Raw genomic sequence first — 13935 nt, forward strand, 5'->3', positions numbered from 1 at the left:
ATCTTATTGTATAACATTAAATGTTGTGTTTGATGTGTAATAAATATTTTGTGGCAGAGAAATTAATAAATTCCCTTATTGGATTATAAGCTAAGCATCCGGAGTGTTTATGATTGTGTGTTTATATAGTATTGTGTTTTTTATTTTATATGGTAGTATTATGATTGTGTTTTTTCTATATATATATATTTTTTTATTTTACAGGCTATACTTTATGTATTATTTGTTTTACAACATGGTATGTATTAGCGGTTTACTACTTATGTGCTGTCACCCATGTTCCTACAAATCTGGTGTCATCAACTGCTTTTTATGGTGTATAAATATCGTATTACTTGATTATTTAATAAACATATCATACTCGATTATGTCCAGTTTTATTCGTAAGGTTTGTTTAGTTCATATTCTTTCTATTTTGAAAACAAGTGCATTGCATTATGTGATAATTGTCTGCATTGTTTTTGTATTAGATTCTGAGTTACTGACAGCAAAGTTGATGCATTACTGCTTTCTAATTCTATCAGGTTGCAGGTGGTTATGGATGATTTTCTAAAGAATGTTGTTTTTAGTAACATCGATGATGTGTGGGAAATTAGTGAGGTAATCATAGACCATTTCAAGTTTGGTATTTCAATACGTATTTACATTAGATGTAAGTGGATATATTTATATTTTTTACAGCCACGATCTGTTATCATACTGGGTACCGTAAAGGAAATATCCAAGGAGGTTGGTTGGTTTTCTTTGAAGTGTCCTAATTGTTTAAATGAGGCTTGTACAAAAAACATGGGTTTAACTAAATTTGACGGAGGTTGTGATGAAGACCAACATACGTTGTATGTGTGCACTAATGAATTTTGTCGAAAAAATGTTATTGATGAACCGGTTTTAAGGTATTGTTATTATTCTGTTGTTATTTATGTTGTCATTTTGTCATTGTAACTTTCTTCATCAGTTACCTTATTTTAGTTTATGTGATCCGTTTGAATTCAAATTTATTTGTTATGTTATCAATTAGATTGAAGGTTCGTGTTAAGGATAGCAGTGGTGATGTATCTCTTATTTTGTTTCATAATACGGCTAACCATGTTATCGAGAAGTCTGCAAAACAGTTGGTTCAGGATAACACATTGGTAGTATGCATGTGTACGATTTATATTTAGTTTCTATTTCTCAAATTATATTTTTTTGTAAGCTAACTTTTTGGTTATGTATCCTATCTTTTATGTTTTGAGGATGATGGTACTGTGCGATTTCCAAACGAATTAAAAACTTTGGTGGATAAATTGTTTGCATTCAAGATTGAAGTCAGTGAGTCTAACTTGACATATTGTGATGAAGAATACGAGATTCAAAGAATAACTGACGATGAATCAGTTGTTGATGTGGTTAAACAAATGTCTGGGATTAGTCAGGTACTATGAATTTTTAACTGAAGTATTATAGTTGTATTTAGTTACTAAACTTTTTCAACTTTGGTTTAGAGATGTATGCTTGATGATAAGAAGAATGGTACTCCAATTTCGCTTGTGATGAGTTCCGATGGTGATTCAATTGATAAAAAAACATGTTCAATGGTTTGTAAAGAGACGACGTCTAAGCGTAAATTGCTTGATCTTTACAATTTGGATGTCATTTCGAAGTCGAGCATCTGTGAAAGTACAAGTAATAATATTGTGGAGAGCGTGAAAGATGTTGGTAAGAAAGAGATTAAGTTTACCCATTTTAATGAGTGAGATGTAGTTTCTTTTGTTTGTTGCATTTTAGAGCGATGGTTTTTATGTTTTGTGTTTGTTCAATGTTTTTTATTCTGGACGTAAACTTTCTCTTCTGCTTTTTTATTCTCGTATGTTTTGATACTGTTCAGATTTCTTATGTGTGAGTATTTGAAGTTCAGTTTAGATATTGGTTGTTAATAATAATATGCTACTCGCTCTGTCCCACTAAAAGTGTCCTATTTTGAATTTTCAAAGTCTTTATTTATAAACTTTGACCTTAAATAATTTTGTTTGTGTTAGATGATACTTGATGAAAGTTATATGATTTGAGTGTGTTTTACAAATGTTTTTATCGGGTTAATTTTCATCAAGTTTTATACAACACAAAAAATATATAATTAAAGTCAAAGTTTATAAATAAAGACTTTGAAAATTCAAAACATGACACTTTTAATGGGACGGAGGTAGTACATTAGTTAAGTTGTATATATAAAAACTTATAAGAGGAACATAAATATAACCATCATTCATTGACAAAATTATAGATAATAACAAAATTTGTCAGTACATTAGATGTGGAATCATGTTGGTCGTTAAGTATGAGATCAAAAAGCGAAAAGATAAGGAAGTGTCTTACTATCATGGAAAGAAACCTCATACCAACAGCTACATGCACATTAAACAAACTAATTTGCATTCAGTCTAAGAAGCCAGAAATTTAGTAAGAGCTTGCTTTCCTTGGTTGGTTTTTGCTGTGTATTGGTCAGCTAAGCTGTTTGCTTTATCAAGAAGATCCTCTGTGTCCCTTTCTTCATTAGACAGAAGCAATCCAGCAATGTACTGTTCATGTGAAGGTGGGTTGCTCATGATCTTCATTCTCATCTTCTTATTCTCCCGTAGTTGCTGTTGAAGTAGTCGTGTTATGTCAATCAAGCTGTCTCTGATCTCTCTTTCTGTGTCTTCAAGTTGACCTTTGAATCCTTCATAGATATCCCTTTTAACTTGGGACAGTTCAGACCAACCTTTGGAGTTTGATGTATTCATTGTAGTTAGAATAGAGAAGAGTTGAGTGAAGATAGAGAGTCGTTGAAGAGGTTAGACAAGGATGTAGTTAGGAGGTATTATATATAATAGGATTAACAATTTGTGTGAAAGAAGAGTAATGATTTCTTATTGGGATATGAGCTTAGATGCAATGATGATTTATTGAAATGGTCTTTTCATTTGCAGTTGAATCTTTTCAAGTAATTAATGTAAAGTGGTTTAGAAAAATATAAGATATAAATATATAAATTGTGTTTTTCCAATGTCAGTTATTTTTATAGTCTAGATAACTTAAGTGATTATTAGTTACATGTTATATTTTAGTTGTATATATATTCTAAATTATAGTTTTGTTTTTTTTTTTCTAGGGATTGTGTTATACGCAAGCCAATTGTTTGTTATGGTATGATGTTGTGTTTTTTTTCTAATCTTTTTTTTTGTTCTACTTCATTGTGTGTTTTATTGTGTGAGTTGAGTGAAGATAAACAAAGGTTGAAAAGATGATAAAAAAAGATGTAGTTATGAGAAGTATTATATATAATAGGATTTAAGATTGAGTGAAATGATTACTATTGAATTTACGTTGGGCTAAGGGTTATATGCAATTATTGAGTATGGAATGGTCTTTTTTATTTACAGTTTAGTTGTTTGATAATACTTTATGTAAGGCGTTTTTTTGTTAAGATATTGTTTGTTTTTATATTCAAAACTTATTATGTCAAGTGCTGTGTTTTTGATATGTGACGTGGTAGTTTAGGAGTTACTACAATAATTGAACGTCTTTTACTAAGTAGAGTCCCAGTTAAGGCAGTTTCTTACGGTTATTTGTGTATTTACTTTATGTATAATTTTATCTTTTTAATGTAGGTTATAGCATGACAGACCTTGGAATCAAAGTTGTAGTTTCTGAAATACTATCTAGACTCCCAGTTAAGGCAATCGGTCGTTTCAAATGTGTTTGTAAACAATGGCGTGATGAGTTATCAAGTTGTTAGTTTGCTGCTTTGCATTCTAGCCGGATTGGTAGTTCAAAATGTCGGAAACGAATCACCATTCAACCACTATCAATATTTATGGATAGCATAGTGGATGGACAGGTAGACATTGGTGCAAGGAAAACTATTTGTTTCCCTGGTAAAACTCGGCCTTTGTTGTTACATATTATTTCTACTGTTGGTGGGCTTTTATTAGTTTGCAACGAAAGGCCTTCATATCAAATGATGCTTTGGAATCCAACTACTATGAGTTTCAAAATTTTGTTTAATGAGGACTCTGATCGTATATATGATTGGCAATCGGATGCAGCTGGTATGTATTTTGATACATCCTCCGATCTTAAAATATTACACATTAAACGTCGTCGTAATTATGATCTTGCTCGTGTTTATTCACGACGACTCGGCACTTGGAGAAATGTAGACTTTTTTATTGGGAAAAAATATGCAGCGGGGTGTTATATTTGGTCTGTTGGCTCTTTTGTGAACAATACCTTATATTTCACTGTTAAACAAGTGAGGGTACGGGGTGACATTCATATAATTGGTTTTGATGTAATTACTGAATCGTTTAAGAGGTTTCCTTTTCCACCAGTTAATGACCTGTATGTTTATGACGGACATTTTCTCACTGTTAACAATAAGCTTCATATGTTTGTTGTTGAAATCTGGCCTAATGTTAATGCGAGTCTTTTCAAATATCAAGATAATTTATGGTCTAAGGTGTCGTCTTTCCCAAATGTTGAAACATTCTCATTTGTGGAATGGTGTGGAGCATCGGATGTGGCAAATGGCAAATTGATTTTGCTCCCCAAATTTGGGAATATTGCTGAAGTATACATGAGTGTACAAGATTTTGAATACCTTCAACATGTTGATTCTTTTTGTTGGCTTAAAGGAGCATTATTTGGTCGTAAAGGAGCATTATTTTTAGAGACTGTTGATTCAGCTATTGGGTAGTGCTATTTTCTTGTATTTTTATTTGTTGTTATATTGTTAGCAATTTTGTTTATTGTGTTTATTAAAAAGTGTTTCAATTTTATTCAGTTTTATTTTTCTATTGTTATTGGGAACATTTTTGGGACTCCATTGTAGTATTAATTGTGGTTGGCTATTTTTATTCGTTTTGAATATGTATTACTTATATTTGTTTGATGATTTATGTAAAAGTAGAAACATTTGTAAACCAGTGTATATTTTTTAATCCATCACACTTATAGACATGTTTACATATTAAACAACCATTGCATCAAATGCAGTTTATTACTGCTATCGGGATATAGTAGTTGATGTATGTTTGAGTGGTCTGTATTTTGTGGTGATTATTACAGTGGTCTATAGCAGATGCTATATGTTACGTTAACATGTTAGTTCATACAAAATTATTATTTACTATTTGTTTGCAAGGACATATTCGTTTTGAAACAATATGATAAACATCAATGTAAGTAGAGCAACGATGATTATCATCGTGTACGGGTATTACCAATACAAAATACATTGTTTTTTGAAGTTTAGGGAAAGTGTTATAAGCCTTCATGTTTAACGACGGTTAATTTAAACAAGAAAAACTGTCACCAACGATACTGCATATTAGTTGTTGCAAAAAGAAGTCAAGTTGGTTCTGAATCTGCTTCTGGCTGTGTGAATTAATTTAACCTGCAAACGTTTGAAAGTAATATCATACCTTCATCTTCTAAGATCTTGAAAGTGCACTTATCTCCAAAAGATATATCATTCTCTGCCATAAATTGCAGCCATTCATTCACAAGATATTCCTTTCGCGCTGTACGTGAATGAATTTTGACTCCCAGGTTATAACAACTTCCTTCTTGATTTTTTATTATCAAAGTGCGTGTCTGAGCAATTTTCTTCTTTTTAACAACTTCATCTGGGATGAACTGTTTTTCAAGTAGTGTAATAAACAATGTTAGTATATGGAATAGTTGGTTAGAATTCAATGCATATAAGTGAACTGTGATTATAGTTAAAAATTGTATCGGATATCTTACGAATTTCTCTGTGGCAGTCTTTTCAAATGTGCTGTTGTCTGCAGTAGATGATGGTGCTTTGATGTGGCATCCTTGGTTATGCGTGTGCGCTTCCTTTTGTTCAACAGGTTCTTTTTTGGGATTATAAATTCACTTCCATCAGGATGGAAAACAGTCATCGTCAGCTTTGGATTTTGAATTATGTCAAACACGAGAATGTAGCCGAATTTTAGCTGCATGTCTTTTATAACATTCATCCATCCATCTGTCAAATAGTATCGTCTTCCTCTTTTCTCTATCTTTAATTCCCATGTATGTCCTTCACCTGCAGATAGTTGTACTGACATGTTTGGGGGTTTATTTTTCATATTGTCTTTGAGAAAGTTTTTAGGGAGCCTCTGCAATAATTATATTAGACAGATGAGATGCAGTTATTTGTTATGTAAATTATAACACATTTGTGGTTTTAAGTTATTTTCGGAGTTCATGGTTGAGAGTGTACAATGTATTTCTCCGATCGTTTGGATATTGCATCGCAGAATGATGGTCCCAGTTGACGTGAATCTTTAAAGGCTTTGATTTTGTATTTGCATTCACTGTGAGCTTCAAATACTATCAAACAAACATCATCAAGCCCTAAATCATTAACAATATTTTTCCAGCCATCTGCAAAGTAGTATACTCTGTTTATTTTCCTGATGTTGACGTCTCAGTGATGCCTGTTATCTGCCTGTATACAAATTTTGCTTTTGTTTTGTAGTTCTTTGTCATGAAAGAACCCAATTGATGGAGGTAGTGGCTGAAAGATTTACGATATAAGTGTGTGAAAGATAAACAAAACCAGTAAGCAATTATTTATATTTAATTGTATTCTCAGAGGATGTGTACCAGTCGAGAACGTGATGGTCGTTTTAACACTATGCAGAAAGATGGTGCCATTTGCAGACTGCAATTCCAAATGCACGCAAAGTCATGTCGTTTTGTAAGATATATGTTGTAGTTGTTATAGTCAGCTAATAAAGTGTAATGCTATAAACTAATTTTTTTGATATATTATGTTGTGACAACTAAACAAGTGTTTCTACTGTCAATGTATTTTGCTCTACTATGTTAAGTGCTACGGATGTCCTTATTCATTGTTACTTGCTATGTCATATATCACATCGTATTTTATCAAATCTTTATACTTTATATCATTTTCAAGTCTATGAATATCCTTATTATTCGAAATGTTCAGCTCAGGAAATTCTAACTGCATGCAATAGTTAACTAAAGTTTATTCCTTTTAGTTTGTGCCTATGTTACAAGTTATCAGTAAAAGTGATTCATTCATACATCCATGGTTAAGACATATCTTATCAGCTATCACTAAAAGTAGTACAAACATACATCCATGGTTAAGGCTTGTATTGTTAAGGGTTCATAAGGGCATACTTGATTGAATGGTAAGGGCATGACAGGTTTTAAAAATTACAAGAGTGTTAATGAAGTATTAGAGATATATCTTCTTTAATCACGGATAAAAGTGGCTATAGTTTTTGACATTAAACATTGCATGTATAGGTCAAAAAACCAACAAACTCAAGGTTGTCATAAACATAGAAAACCCATATCATAAACCATTCTAGCAATAAAATCAACAAATATCGAAAACAGCATACCTAAATACGGAACAAAATATCAAAAAAATTATAATCGGAGTAGAATCTTCACATATACGACAAAGATAATAACATAGCATACATGAACTTCACACAATTGATACAAAATCTTACAAGTCTTAGTAAAAAAAAAACATATACGGTAACCATAGTTTCTCGGGGAAGAATCAACTGATGCAGATTGTGAAGATAATCCTCACTTAATCGATGAAGATAATTAGAAATAAACCATGAACATCATCCAAATCATAAAAATCTTGAAAGACAAACATATAAGGTAACCATACTTTCTCGGAGAAGAATCAAGTGATGAAGATTGTGGAGATAACCAGGTTTAAGAGAAGAAATGTTTCTTTTGTGTTGGAAATTAAGATTTGATCGATTGAAGATTTGAGATATGAAGTGTAGATTTGGTGATGATGAAAGGTTTTGTGGGGAAATGTGAAGAAGATGTGAGGATTGTTAAGAGATGATTTAGATGAACAAATATTTAGAAGACTTTTATAGGATCCGAAAAAATGGGTCGGGTTTTTAGGCTGGATGCTCCATTCCATGTTAAAAGATTGAGAAGGGAGTTTTGGAGCCAAAAACCATATTTGATGCCTGCCACATCAGCCCAACTTACTTTCAAATATATGGTAGATATATATATATATATATATATATATATAAAATATAAGATATAAAATAATATAATCCTTAATGAAATCTTTTGGGAATTTCCTGTATAAATTTTTAAAGTTATATTTGTTTTTAGTTGAATTTTATTTTTGGCCTTGTAGTTTGTTTAGTTATGCCAGTTCAGAGCAAACTTCAAGTTTTTTTATCATTTTTGTCCCTGTCATTCTTGAAAGACGCCATCTTTGTGCAAAAAATTTAAGGTGAATCAAATGATACAATTTTCAAGTTTGACCTGAACTGTAATAATTGGTCAAGTGTAATGACGTAATGACGTAATGACGATGAATAAAAAGGGTTTTGTAAATGTAACTGTTAAAATGAAGGAAATAAGCGGTAAAAGTAGAGTTTTCTGTATGGGACTACCAAAAAGAGAAGTAAATAAATGATGGTGTGAGAGAGAGTCGATGTAAATGGGGGAAAGTCTTGGTCGTATGAATATGTTGTAGGGATCTTAAATAGTGTTGGTTATTTTTTAAAAAAATCTTAAATTAGGTTAATTTTTTTTCTTTTCTTTATTGTTTAAAAATTATTAAATGGATGACATTATGGTTTGAAAAATTGAGATAATCATTTTGATATTTGTGTGTTAGATGTGGTGAGTTTGAGTTTGTTGCGCCAGCCTTTATCGCTATTTATTAGATAAAAATGATGTTATATTAGATTGTTTTATCCATTTAATATTAAATTATGGTAATTTTGTACGCTGTTGTGCTTTTATAAATTGTTGATAATATATTCTTACGATGTTTTTGTTAATGGTTGTTTGTATATACTTGCAACTAATATATAATATATAAAGTAAAACATATATGTTAATTAAAATTATATAAATTAAATTGTAATAAAGTGGTATTTTAACAACAGTTATTTGTATTTATTCCGAGCATGATATTACGTTAAATATAGCTAGATTCATATAACACAATGTTCTGATAGTGAGACTATGTATATATAATTTATAATAGGAGACTTTAAGCTGATGTAGGCAATCTCTAACATTTGCCACATGTCAATGCTGATGCCATAATTCCTTTTGTATATGATAGGATTTTATTATTATGATAAACTAGGGTCATTGCCCGACGCGCGTTGCGCGATTTACATTGTGGTTAGCATATATGATTATAAAGCATTAAAACGTTTTTTTTTTTCTTTTGGATTTCTTGCGTCACATGTTTGGTTTCTAGGTTTAATCTTTGTGTTAAAATCTTTATCATGCTTCATTTCTAGGTTTTGTTAGTGGTGTCTTTTTCAGATCAGCAAAGTGTATTACTTGCTTTGAAACTTAAAAGAGTAAAAAAAAAAAAACTACAATAAAATCACATCTAAAAAATGAAATTAGAAGTACACTTAAGCATTGGATGTTTCGGGTGATAGGGGAAAAAAGTCAACAATTTTGTCTAAGGGGGTGGGTGTGGGTGGGGTAACAATATTTCATATTCATTAACTTTGTCACGTGTCAATATGTGAGTGGATGTATGTGAACCAATAAGAAAAGTTTACTACTGATTATGATGTGACATCTACTATTCATAAGGTTGGTTTATATTAATATATAGGATAATTGGTTTTATTATTATTATGATAAATAGATTTTTTTTGGAGGGAATTTTGAAATGCATAATGCACCTGTGTGAGAAGTAAATCATATCCCAACTCCCTCTTTCTTCTTCACACTTTAATCTCCATCTCTTTCTTCTTCACACTTTCTTTTCATTCCAAAATCGCAGCCGATTCTAGGGTTTATTTTCCTCATCTTCCACACGAACCATGTCATCCGCAAAGAAATCCCTCGGTGAATCACTATCTTTGTTACTCAGACCGATGAAGATGATTTTGTCATCTAAGGCTACGATGCCGAGATCTGGCGATTCCGATTGGGATTATGACGGTGACTCGGTAGGTAAATCGAATTTGTTTTTGTAGATTTATATCTTCAATTTTACTTTTTTGATTTTGATGTGGCGATGATGGCAGCTTTTTGTTTCAGTATCTGATGGTGATGATAGGTAGCACAGACTCGCCGCCCCCACCTTTTTGTTGTTCCGTGTTCGTCTTTGAACCCTTTAGGGTTTCTGGATGGTGGTTGACGATGGTGGCTCTGGTTTCAATTGGTAATTTATGGTTGTTTAATGTTTGAATTTGCAATTTGATTAGATGAGGCATAATTTAGATGAATCATTTACTATTTTAGAATACTTGCTAATTTTGCAATTTGGAGATTATTTATAATTTGGAAATTATTTATAATAAATTTTGATGCCATGAGGTAATGAAAGTAATTCATAGTTGTTTTGTTAGTATTTAGCTGTATCTGAGGACGCTGGTATGTTTTCCATTTTTTCGTTTGTAGATCGGTCATATAAATTGACGTTTAGACCTGATTCCTATGAATTTGTCACATTCTCCTACATATGAGGGCGGTTAGTCTCAAGTCTTTATCGTTGTTCACTCTGAAAGATAAGGTACTTTTACCATCGCTGAAGATGTTCTTGGTCTGTTTGTTCTTAGTCGTGATTGGTCATATTTAGGTGTATCTTTTTTGGTTGGTTTTGTTTGTGGTGATGATTTTTGGGTTGTTGTAGATGATGTTTATAGATTCAATGAAGGCAATCTGGATGATGTTTATAGATTCAATGTTGTTTGTTTGTTTTTCATTCATTTTTCTTTTCTCTTAAATGTGTTTTCATGATAATAACAATTTCTTGATTACGATGACAGTTAGTTTGATAAGCAACAAACCGGTGTACACATGTGGAGGCTGCGGTGCAACACTTCAAGGTTGGTAGCATATAACTAACAATTTGTGTTTTGTTTATTATTATTATTATTTTTTTTGCAACATTTTGTTTGTTTTTATGTTTTAAGATTTTAATGTGTTAATTCAGCGAAGAAGCGGAATAACGGTACAATTGACACCACATTACACAGAGTGGACAACAATTCTTCAGGAAAAACCGGTTATTGCATTCAGAAGTTAATAATCTGAATTATGGAATGCTATTAAGATGTTTGTAAATTGGTTCTTTGTTGTTAGGTGATGTTGAGATTCTTGAATCAGTGAAAATCTGGTGCCATATAATTAAGTACAGGTTATACTTCAAGCTTTTTCGATTTCTCTGCAGGCGGATAGGTGGCTTTGGGAGGTATGAAAAACAGAATTGATAAATTTAGGGAAAATGTGATTGAAGGACGATTAGCCAACAGTAGAGGATCTCATTCTATAGCCTTGATAAATTCAGGGGTGTTTTCAAATAATGCTTCCTAGATGTTTGAAGACTGATAAATGTCTAAAGAAGCAGCACTGTGGACACTTGTCGTTCTTTGTTGGTTTTCAAACATCTATGAAACCAATATTTGAGCACACCCTTGCATTTATTGGAGTTGTAGAATGAGATCCTCTACTGTTGGGTTATCATGTTTCAAACCCATTTTCCCTAAATTTATCGATTTTGTTTTCCATGCAGGGACATAATCTATTTTTTAGTATTTCATTTGGCCAATGACCCATGTTCAAAGATAACTTATGTTTCATACTATACAAAGATTGCCTCTTGGTTATCATAAGGTTAAATTTTAAATTAATATGGTCTCATTTGTTAATAAGTTTATAATAATCACATTCTTTTTGTTAGGTGTCAATGCACCTAATGACCGCAACCATCATTGAGCCATCACATTCTTTCCGTTTACATATCAGGTAATGGTTTTCCTTAATACATCTCGAAAATTAGGTTATGTATGATTTTTCAATGTGGTTTTGAAACTTATTGGATAGTAATTGTCTCCACAAAAACATAGAAATATTTTGGTTTTGTGGCGCAGATTGTTTACTACATTATCAAGCAAAGAGAAAGAAGAAGATTTTATGGCAATGAAAGGGTGTAAAATCCCTCAAAGACCTAAGAAAAGAGCCAAGATGATTCAAAGAACCTTACTTGCAATGGAGGTAGAAGACAGGTGTCTTATTACTCGTGTTCAAGATAACTTGTTCCGTGTTCATGTGAGCAAGAAAAGAGGAAGACACAAAGGATGTGTCAAACACAGTTCAGATGATAGAGGTTCAGGTAATAAGAAGAAACCCTCTGTTTAAGAAGCAACCAGTGATAGTGTTTTGGTGGAAAACGTGGAGGGGTCGGTGACATTGTCGAGGGTTGTCAGAAATCAAATAGCATTTCCTGACAACGCTCGACAATATGACCGACCCCTCCATGTTTTCCACCAAAACACTATCATTGGTTGCTTCTTCAACAGAGGGTTTCTTCTTATTACCTGAACCTGTATCATCTGAATTGTGTTTTACACATCCTTTGTGTCTTCCTCCCTTCTTGCTCATATGAACACGAAAGAGATTATCTTGAACATGAGTAATAACACACCTGTGTTATACCTCCATTGCAAGTAAGGTTCTTTGAATCATCCTGGCTCTTTTCTTAGGTCTTTGAGAGAGTTTACACCCTTGGCGATAAAAAGTAACGGAAAGAAGGTGCTCATGTTCCATATTGTGATAGCAAACTTACGCGCCTCTTACATGGAATATTGTGTTTTGATCAAGTGAATGAGGCTCTGTTGAGAGTGTGAGGGTTTTTTATAATAACCTCCCTTTTACCCTTTGATCTTCTGATCATATATGAGTTGATGATCTTCTTATATTGTGTTTTGATCAAGTGAACGAGGCTCTGATTGCTTTACTGTTTTGTTGCTTTTAATTGTTTGAAAGTAGGAAGTTGTGATGATAAAATGTAACATCATATTTTACATATAGATGTAGATAAAAAATTTTATCATTTTACTTATAATACTAACACATATTGTTTTTAACATTGTTTTATAAATATATGTAACTAAACACAAATAATTTAAACGATGTATTATAATCTATTTTTTTAATATTTGATTTCGATAGTTATTAAACCTACTTGTGTGTTCACATGGGTCCTACAATTAGTGATCTACTATAGTAAGTATTTTATTTTAGATAGAAAGGATTGTGTTTTAACGAAAGCTTTTGATTTTGATGGTATAACATTGTGTTTTTTCTTTTGTGTCTTTTGTTTTTGTTAATATAATTGTGTTTTTTATATTCAGACGCATCAAAACTTATTACATCAACAGTTGTATATTTTTTATGTGACACGGGAGTACAGTAGTTACGGGTAAATGAGCTTTTGCCCGTAAAACTTTTGATAATGAATAGAAATATTACATATTATTATGTTAACAAGAGGTATACTCTAGAACTATCTAAATCCCATGGGCTTTCAAAAATCTGATAACATGGGCCTTGAAAGTGTCATCCTTATTAGGTGCAACATAGGTTTTAAAGAAGATAAAAGAATAGGTCCATCTCAAACCAATCATTGAGTGAGCATTGGGTTCATCTGGTTTAACATGAGAGGAAAAAATGGGCTGGCAACTCATGCCAAACGACAGTCCAAATCCCTATATGTAAGAATCTTTGTGTAACTAATAGATGAAGTGTTCTTTTATTTTTTAGAAGATTATATAAAACAAGGTATACCTTATTAAAAGTAGTCTTTATATCCTTCCCAGTATGTATGATTTCTATCAATATGGTTACTTATACTGGAGGTTATGGGGGCTGGCCTTTCCTCGGAGAGCTCCGGTGCTGGTCACCCACACCGTCTCCTGAGGATTGTCCCGGCTTCTCAGTCGCCTGAAGACGACATCGACGGGCCTCTTTTTCTCTCCTATCTCTCTCTCTCTCTAAAATCAAATCAGTTTATTTTTTCTTAAGTGTTTCTATAAATAGTGTGGGAGCCCATCCTCCAACCCCTTGGTCCATCATCACTCCTGTTGATGTGGCGTCCTACGTGGTGGCCCA

At 32.3% G+C, this 13935-nt stretch overlaps 2 protein-coding genes across 2 annotated transcripts; one reads left to right on the forward strand and one right to left on the reverse strand.

Moving 5' to 3' along the window:
- Positions 1 to 385: 385 nt before the first annotated feature.
- Positions 386 to 1736, forward strand: LOC118479543. The gene is made up of 5 exons (XM_035974105.1): positions 386 to 600; positions 682 to 893; positions 1019 to 1133; positions 1236 to 1415; positions 1485 to 1736. The coding sequence occupies exons 1-5, from the start codon at positions 538 to 540 to the stop codon at positions 1734 to 1736; spliced, it is 822 nt and encodes a 273-aa protein (XP_035829998.1). The 5' UTR covers positions 386 to 537.
- Positions 1737 to 5184: 3448 nt separating this feature from the next.
- Positions 5185 to 6454, reverse strand: LOC110863916 (B3 domain-containing transcription factor VRN1-like). The gene is made up of 3 exons (XM_022113133.2): positions 6251 to 6454; positions 5770 to 6146; positions 5185 to 5658 (listed from the first exon to the last, which is right to left on the reverse strand). The coding sequence occupies exons 2-3, from the start codon at positions 6114 to 6116 to the stop codon at positions 5604 to 5606; spliced, it is 402 nt and encodes a 133-aa protein (XP_021968825.1). The 5' UTR covers positions 6117 to 6146; positions 6251 to 6454; the 3' UTR covers positions 5185 to 5603.
- Between the last annotated feature and the right edge of the window lie 7481 nt (positions 6455 to 13935).

The sequence above is a fragment of the Helianthus annuus genome, chromosome 6 (assembly GCF_002127325.2).
Source record: "Helianthus annuus cultivar XRQ/B chromosome 6, HanXRQr2.0-SUNRISE, whole genome shotgun sequence".
NCBI classification, from domain to species: Eukaryota; Viridiplantae; Streptophyta; class Magnoliopsida; order Asterales; family Asteraceae; genus Helianthus; species Helianthus annuus.

Bases quoted from the DNA above. Each gene is read 5' to 3' on its own strand.
- LOC118479543 (XM_035974105.1), top strand. From the start codon at position 538: ATGGATGATTTTCTAAAGAATGTTGTTTTTAGTAACATCGATGATGTG. The intron at 894-1,018 runs GTATTGTTATTA...GTTATCAATTAG, and splicing joins ATTGATGAACCGGTTTTAAG to ATTGAAGGTTCGTGTTAAGG. The intron at 1,416-1,484 runs GTACTATGAATT...ACTTTGGTTTAG, and splicing joins AAATGTCTGGGATTAGTCAG to AGATGTATGCTTGATGATAA.
- LOC110863916 (XM_022113133.2), bottom strand. From the start codon at position 6,116: ATGAAAAATAAACCCCCAAACATGTCAGTACAACTATCTGCAGGTGAA. The intron at 5,659-5,769 runs GTAAGATATCCG...CTTGAAAAACAG, and splicing joins AGACTGCCACAGAGAAATTC to TTCATCCCAGATGAAGTTGT.